This window comes from Odontesthes bonariensis, chromosome 14, assembly GCF_027942865.1.
Source record: "Odontesthes bonariensis isolate fOdoBon6 chromosome 14, fOdoBon6.hap1, whole genome shotgun sequence".
In the NCBI taxonomy this organism is placed as follows: Eukaryota; Metazoa; Chordata; class Actinopteri; order Atheriniformes; family Atherinopsidae; genus Odontesthes; species Odontesthes bonariensis.
Window position 1 is genome coordinate 30053244 of NC_134519.1, and position 8713 is coordinate 30061956.

The 8713-nt window shown below is 44.3% G+C and overlaps 1 protein-coding gene across 1 annotated transcript; it reads right to left on the minus strand.

Annotated features, from left to right (window-relative positions):
• Positions 1-2273: 2273 nt before the first annotated feature.
• On the minus strand, positions 2274-8391 carry LOC142399352 (phosphatidylinositol 3-kinase regulatory subunit gamma-like). The gene is made up of 10 exons (XM_075483971.1): positions 8023-8391; positions 6135-6249; positions 5922-6020; positions 5635-5815; positions 4985-5101; positions 4722-4864; positions 4447-4623; positions 4251-4325; positions 3973-4143; positions 2274-3875 (listed from the first exon to the last, which is right to left on the minus strand). Exons 1-10 carry the CDS (start codon positions 8075-8077, stop codon positions 3602-3604), a joined length of 1407 nt encoding a protein of 468 aa, XP_075340086.1. The 5' UTR covers positions 8078-8391; the 3' UTR covers positions 2274-3601.
• Positions 8392-8713: the final 322 nt, after the last annotated feature.

Below are 8713 nucleotides of genomic sequence, written 5' to 3' on the forward strand. Positions count from 1 at the left end.
TATGCAGTGGCATGCAAAAGTTTTCAGGGCTTCTTATACAGCAAATAGCAAAAGTGAGATGACTTGACATCAAGAAAGCTTTAAGATAAAAATGATAATTTGACATATCTGAGGTAAGATTCCGTCGTACTTGGTTTAAAGCAACAAAAGAGCAAAAAGGCCTTCGGAAAAAGTTTCGGCACCCTTTATAGTCTGTACATAGTAACACCCCCTTTGGCAAATAGCAAAGCTTGTAAACCCTTTTTGTAGTCATAAGAGTGTTTTAGTACTTCTTTGGGGGATTTTCAGCTATTCTTCCCACATAGCCTTTTATTTCTGTGAGGTTCTCAGTCTATCTTGAAAGCACTACTCTTTTCAGGTCTGTCTGGAGATTCTTAAATTGTCCCCTGTGGCACCAGCTGCATTCAGACTGATCCACTCCCATGCTCCACAGTTTGAGGTGCTCTTACCATGAAATTATGCAGCCCAAAATTATGAGATCTTCTGACGCAGGAAAGGTTTCTTCTGATGAGATGAGTCCATATTTTATTTACCTAAATATTCACAAAAAACACAATTGATAAATGGCATAGCCAAACTTTTGCACGTCAATGCTGCATCCTGTACAGGAGCTTGAAAGGCCAGCGACAGAAACAAGCCACAGGCCTAAAAACACAAGCGACCGGGACCGCCGAGCTAAAAGCGATGCGCTCTGACCCACCATCCCTACAAGTCTCTCCTAATTCAGCTGTGTGTTTATTGTGAAGCCTGCAGTTTTTGGTGTTCTTTAAATAACTGAATAGATTTGTGTTCAATACTGTTGAGCAGCACCAGGGACTACATTATCCCAAACGATCCACAAGTTGTATCGCCACCTCTTTCAAGCCTTTTTAATCATTTCAAACGTTGTAACAATCATGACGGAGGAGTTGCTGCAGGACGGTCTTATTAAACTTAAATGAACTGCCTCAGCGCTTAAACGCAGACATAACTACTGGCTAAACAATAACTTGCACTTTGCTATCTTAAGTTGGCGGGAAGATCAACTGACGAGAACAAGGCTGTGTTCCTCATGTCGATCTCCCACTCTGTGTGTTGTATTTGTTCTGAATTTGCCTGCTCAGTCTGTAGCGTTGTTAGCAGAGCAGCTAAAGATGCAACCGTGTGTCTGTCTCACTCCCCAGCTGTAATGTGGGTCTAATGGAGAATAGGAGAGGTGGAGAACCCCATTCTATGGTTGGATCCTGTCAAAGTTACTGTTTTATTAACAATACTTTAAGAACAAGCCTAAAAAAACTCAATCAATCTCTACCACTATTCATAACCAACTTTATTGTAAAATAGGCGCAAAGGTGCTCATATTAAGTGATTCTGGCAACTGAGTGAGAAATGCACTTTCTGAGTGCTCTTTCCTGCCCCTCCCCTTTCCTTTCTGTCTACCCACTCTCACTCTCTTTGTCTTCTGGACAGTCACGCATCCAGTGGGTGACTCAGCTTTGGTACATTTCGTCCTGTGTATCTTCCTACAGTGCATATGGTCAATCCCAGCAGAGCCCTCCAAGCTGACACAGGTAACAGGGAGTAATCCGTGGCCTGGAACTTAGGCTCTCCCTCTTCAGTACATCCCTGCCTTCTGCACCTCATTAATCCTTACCTAGCACAGACCTCATGTGATAGTTGAAAGAGGCCACCTGTTGCTATAGTCGCGGAGGCCCGGAGACAGTGCCATTCGAGATCATCATTATCTGTGTTCAAAATATCCAAGGGTTTACGTGTGTAAAGGCCAACCCTGTGTAATTATCAGGTAACAGTGTTACAATAGCAGATGAAACTCGGGCGGCTGTAAAGCTGACGAGTGCCAAATGTCGGGCTGTATGTACTCCCTTCACAAAAGCATCAAAAGAAAGAAGTTGCTTTTCAAAATGCTGTGCGCTCCGAATGACGTAGGTCCGACGCATATTTTTCTGGTGAGTCAACGACGGCCAGACTGAGAACGGAAAGAGCCTGCACATATCCTCCTATTGTCTTTATCACTTCCTTTCTCTTCCATCTGTCTACAGTGTGTCCTCCAGTGCCCTCGCTGCCTTCTATCTCTGCTGACCCGTAGATAAGCTCAAAATGGCTCCACTAAAGCCACACCGTAAACTTTAAACAACCAGTTATCATTAGTTGTTTGGTTTGTTTTGCATTTTTCTTGCATTGGTTTTGGTCACTTTCCTCACAATATGTTCAATAGGTAATAATGTCGGAAAAAAGGACAGTTCTTTGAAAGTAAAAAGAAGCAATAGACCGCATGAGTTGACAAAACTCTTCAGTTTATTGTCTTTCAGCATGAAAAAGGTCAGGATCTCACATTGCTCAGCTTCAACAGAGGAGTTTCCTCAGTCCTCCAGTGGAGTAATATTTCTCAAGAGGCTTCATCAACCTCCTTCCACGAACCAATGTCAGAAATACATTTTACGGTATCTCTATACAAAGTGTCCATTGTTTCCTCAAACTTGAAAAATGTGCCAAGTTCAACATGGATGCCTTTCCTTTTAAGCTATGTAGGCTGCATGTCATGAAAAAACATTCATAGCTCGAGCAATGCCACAGTTCAAGTAATGGAGGCAGGATACTTCCGGACCTCTGGCAGTTCACACAAACATTGGAGGCCACATCATACCGACACCACCAGGGAGAGTGCATTTTTGTGGCAAATGCCAACCTCTCATAACAGCATTACCTTCTACACCACCACCACCCCCACCGCCGTCATCGTCACATATTGCAACAATACAAATACTGTTGGATTGCACTTTCTTCAAGCTTTCATCTTGTGGCATGTTTATAGAAAAAATATATATAGAATACAAAAAGCTTATACTTCTTTGAGTAACAGAATATAACATACAGTACTTCAGATTATGTTTTGATCAGCACATCAGCAGGTGTACATAAATTTCCCTACCCTTGCCAAAATGCAGTTACCACACTAAACAGGGATGTAGTTTTGCTCACTATTAAGTGCTTTGGTCAATGGGTATAACATTGAGTATGCTTTTACAATGGTTTTCTACAGTATGTTAATGCTACATAATTATCCACTGTATATGAATATCTGTTAAGAAAGGGGCAAATGGTTAAGATGCAGCACGACTTTTTAACATATTCACACGTGGCATTTTAACCCAAAAATGGTTTGGCCCACCAACCGGTTGACAGCCCCCCCCTTCACAAATGTACTTTGCAGTAGCAACCCAATATATCAAACATATTGGTCAATTTTTTTTAGAACCAAATAACTTCTCATTTGGGAAATCTGGCAACATCAACTTGAAGGTGCAGCACCTGATGCCAGGGGACAAAGAAAGAAAGAAAAAGAGAAGATTCAGGCTGTCAACATTCCTAACGGAGAAGGGGTCCTTAGAACAAACAGCAATAAATGAAGTATAAAATGAGCTGGATAGCTTAAACAGTCAAGCTGACATTCAACTTCCGGTCCCACTTCAATCTGTGAAATCCCGTTCACAATAAACCGATGGAATCACTGTAGTGCAAAACTTTACACAATGCACCTCTGATGCAGTCGTTCTCGCAGCATACAGTAAACACGTCCTTTTTGTTTCCTCTCGCCGCCGAGTTACATCTCTGGAGCGGCAGGCGGGAGCCCTGACGTGTGTTTTGGAGTCTGTAACAGTTTGTGCTCCTCTGTGCGCTGAGAAGCAGCGGCTGCAGCTTTGGCGTGGACCGGTTGCGACAGCCGGACATCCAGGGCGTCGTTGTGTTGCGCTAAGGAGTGCAGGCGGTAGTGCAGGACGAGGTCTTTCAGTGAGCAGTGGACGTCGTAGGGTTCGGCGAAGCCGTATCCGTGTGGCGTGCTGTAGATCATGCAATGCTTGACCTCTTCGTTCACGCTGTGATAAATGAAGAAAAGGACACTGGTCATTGTCAACCCTTCACGCCACGTGGTCATAACTACATCAAACTGTCTTCCAAAAGGGGTGTACTCACACAACAGAGCAGGCGTAGCATCCCTGCTTGCTGCTCTCGCGGATCAGGAACGTTCCGGAAGCTTTCCCTTGAAGCATCTCCTCAGCCTGCGGCCGACTCAGTTCGCCGACAAACCAACTCGTCTCATCCTGATGTGGCAAATTCTTCTCGTCCCCCTTTAACACGTACGTGCTGAAAGAAAAAGAGTGGCATTGGAACACCTGTGCTACGAATATTCCGTGTTTCAGTTACAGGCTGCATTCAGTGCAAAAAAAAATTTAAAATTAGCGGAAACTTACTCATCAAGGCTGTCGGTATGTATCCCCAGCCAGTCATTTATGCGTTTCTGCCGCACTCCTTTGTGATTAAGCCAGCTGCAAAGAGAAGATTGTTTTCCTTCAATTCAATATGCAATAATTATACATTGAAGAGCAGCTACTGTAAGTTTGCACGTTTAATGAGCTTACAGTGAGTTACCACAGATGAACTACTTACTTGAGGTACTGGTCTCTAATGATGCGCAGCTGGATGAGGTCTGGCCGCAAGCTATTCATCTTCCTGTCCGTCTCTCTGTAGTCCTCCACTTGCGTCGTCAAGTCTTCCTCCAGGTGGATTTTGCTGTCATAGATCTCCCCAAGACGGCACTTGAGCTTCTCGTAATTTATCAGAAAGCTAAAGGGGGGCAACAGTAACAATCACAGGTCTGAATAAGAGGAACACGAGCTAAGTGAGCAAAGATATTATTTTCAGAGCATTATGTGATGAAGTACCTCTCCAAATCTGTGTCAGCTCCCTCTGAATGACTGTTCCTCTCAAACTCCTCTCCATAACGCTCCTGCTCACGACACTGCTCCTCAAAAATCAGCATCGTCTCATTAAAGGCCTCTATTGCTGTGCGCTTCATCTGGATCTCCTGCGTCATAGAGAACAACTCCTGTCAGCAATGACTCACCCACAACCCCTTTTTGAGGGTAAAATCCACACTTTAGAGAAGAACTGCAGCTTAAGAGGGTGAAAAATTAAAGGTTCGAACCTGTGAGGTCTTGGTGAAGGCTTCAAACAGACGGTCAAACTCCTTAGATTTCTCTTGGTACTGATTGTGGACCTCCTTGAGCTTTCTTCCAGCGACATCGACGTTGTCTTCTTTCACCTGAAGTCCAAAAAATTCGACCCAATCAAACATGTGCAAACTGCAGCGCTCTTAGGCTGCGGCTACACGAAAACGTTTTTCACTGTAAACGATACTTTTTCTTATCGTTTCGCTGTCGCGGCCACACGGAGCCGGCGTTCCCACTACCCCAAAACGATAGTTTTTGAGAACGGGTTCCAGAGTGGGAAGATTTGAAAACGAGGTAGTTTCGTTTCCATTGTTACAGCGAAAACGTTTTTTTTTTGCGTCAGTCAAACGTTGACGCTGTGAGACTTCTCTATTGTCTCACAGCGTGGCGTGACACAGTGGCGTGTGTACTGCATCGTTTCATCCGTTTTCGTCTGGACCTGAGTCTTTACAGCAGCGTTGCCGTGTGGTCGCAAGAATTTTCGTACCCGTTTTTAAAAAAAACCTCGTTTCGTTTTCGTGTAGCCGTAGCCTAAATCATCTATCAAACGTTTTTCTCTCCATTGGTGTCGGCCTTTTGTTTGTATATGCAGACGAAGGATGCAACGGCAGATGTGCTCACTGACCTGCTGGAATCGGGACACGGGATGTGTGAGCATCAGATCCAGTGTGGCGTTGTATTCCACCAACGAATGGTGCTGATAGTGCCAAATGAGCTCCACCACCGAAGTGAACGTGAGGGGTTCCGAGAAGCCGTACTTGCCGTCACGGTGGTAAATTTTGATCAGCTTGTTGAGCCCGTCTTTCCTGCCAGAACGAAACAGCAAAGCGCAAAATTAGATTAGCCTAAAATGTAATGTGAACCTAAGATGATGCTTCGTTTGGAAGGATTACTCTCCTTTTTTCGACTTACCTTAATGTCAGTGTAAAGTCTCCTTGCAGCTTTGTGGAAGCGTCACGCACCAAAAACGAGCCATCAGGAGTGTCCCGAAGCTTTTCGTTTACCTCGTCCCTGTGGGGTAAAAAACAAATAAAACAAAAAAAAAATTGCTTGAAGATCCGTCTTTTGTTAAAACAGCAAGACTTTGTTGTTGCAATACGCATTAGCATCGCAAGTCTTTTTTACCTGGATATGTCTCCCCAGTACCATTCAGCATCCTGTAGCGAGTGCACAGGTGGAGAAAGGCAGTTGTTGTTCATGGTGGACATCACTACTGGCTTTGAGGACCTGGGAGGAAGAGCTACACACAAAAGAGAGAGAGAGAGGATGGTAACAAAGATTTTTAGAGAGGAATCTGTGAGGCTTTTAACCTGCTACAACAGGATTAAATACTAGGACCCGCCCACTCTCCTCACCAAACCATCTTTGAAGCACCCTTGCATGACAGGAGATCTGTGGACAAGCCCAGGCATAGTTCCAAGAGATGTCAATTGCCAAATCATGAGTGTGGTCAGCCCTAATGTGGCCCCTATTTCTGAGCGCCAGCATCGAAGAATTGTGGATTTGATCAATTACTAAAAAATATTGTCTTTCAATTCCCTAGAACGCTCACTAAGTCCAATTTGGCACTGTCCTGAATTGCTTGACAGGCATTACATTGGCCCACAATAACAAGTTGAGCCACTTGGAACATCCCTCCACCGCAAGCTTTCGTATCATAAGTTTTCCATCGACCTTAAAGTGAGAAGAAGAAAAAAAAACAGAAAATTCTCCGACAAACGTTTCCTTAAAAATTAAAAGAGAGAGAAAAAAGAGGGCAAACCGCATCAAGAGGAGGTGAAGGGCGATATATTTCACTGCGGGACAAAAGTGCCTTTCATGGGGCGGTTAGGGGAGAAAACAAGAGCACCCTCAGAAAGTAGAAAATGTGGCTGTCTCCCACCATCCGTTCTCCTCCTTTTCTGACCTTAAAATAAACTAAAGGCAGGTGCAGCGGGCGCAAGAAGAAAGGAGAAAAAGAGAAGAAAAAAATGGCTCCTGAACTCAGCAAAATTAATTCTGCACACCTTCCCTCACCTCGCCAGTCTCCTGCCAACAACACTTCACTGGTTTCCAAAACCGACATGGTCGCATAGGCACAAAGTAGAGCCACTCAATTTAATACCAAAATATTCAACGACACATGAGGAAAGTGCTCAGAAACACTTGGCAATTAGCCGTTCTCTTCTCTTTAGACCTCAACGGAACAATGCAGGTCATCTTATTGTGCAGGTGGTGTGTCAGCAGTTTTAAATGCAAGTTTTAACAGTCCTTTGTGTCTTTAAAGCTTTAGTGAACATGATACATTTGAAATAATTCACGTATAAGGGCTAGTGTTTTGATCCAGTTTTAAGTAGCTAAAGCACACTTACTTTAGCTAGCTAGTAAATCATATTGATACATGACTTAAGTTGGCTTCCAAGCCGTTGCAACAATGTCAGAACGAAGGAGTCAAGTGACAAATACAAATACAAAAAGAGCTGTTGGTGAGTTTGCCGGAGTTGAGTCACGGGACGAGCTGTCTCGTCTCCTTGCCTGTAGCCTACTTTCAGAGCTCGCGCACAAATTAAGCACGGCTGGCTGCGGAAGAGAACAAAGCGGTCGTTTCATGCGGCGCTCATTAACGCACCCTCAACCAGCCTCCAATCCCTTCAAAATGCACCCCTTTACTAAATCTAATTTACAAAATCTTCGGCGAGGAGATGCCGACCTGCGGCAACGTTCCCAGTCCAAGTTTGTCATATGTACCGGGACAAAAGAAAGGAGGCAAGCCACTGCGCCCGATCCTCCGAAAGGTATTACGTAATTGGCAAGTGAATTGCGCTATGCATGCCTGGGCAATGCCACTGGGGGAGCGCAGCACCGCGAGGCTGGCCATTATATATAACGTTGTCCTAACACCCCAGCAGCATTTTGTCAACTTTATCACATGCTTAATGCAAGATGGTGCCAGCAAAAGAGGAAAGCTTAAAGCAAAGAAAACCCTTTGCAACCCCCGCAGATCAGACAATGGCTGCCTTTAACCCTAACTTACCTGGTGGTGCTTGATCCATTTCGATGTAGAATACACCTTCGGGAGGATAAACCATTCCTGTTTTGCAATAGGTGTCCAGGTTGCTGTTGTTGTCTTTGCGTCTGTTTGAAATTGCACGGTGTTTGCTGGGTGGAAAAAAGGAAAAAAAGAAAAACTATGCTGCTTCAGTGCAGTCGCAAACGCCTCGTCCTATATAGATTCGGACAAAAAAGAAAACTCCTTAGGTTCCAAGTCCATAAACATCCCAGAGTCCACATGTGCTGTCTGAACATAGCCTGTCTGACTGAGCACCTCTTTTCTTTTTCAGAAGTACTGATTGTCAGTTTCTGTCTCCTCTCTGCGCGACTTTCCTCCTCTTTACTTCATCTCGGAAGTGGAGCGGCTTTAAAGCGCTGCTCAACATCATCTTGGCACGGACCAACTTTCCAAGATCCCGAAGGGGAAGCCTGGTCGTTACAATACTGGTTGGCGCATTAAACACACTTCCTCCACATTATATAATATTCTATTTTAAAGCAGTAATATTTACGGATTAGGGCGTTATCGTTTATAAAATGCTGTCTGTTACTTTTACGGATATCTGTAGTATTTCACATAAATAGCCCCCTAAAGTGTAATGGTACATTCCAGTCCGATTCATTCACCTCTCCTCAAGTTTAGCTGGAACAGCTGAAAAAATCCTTGCAGAGCA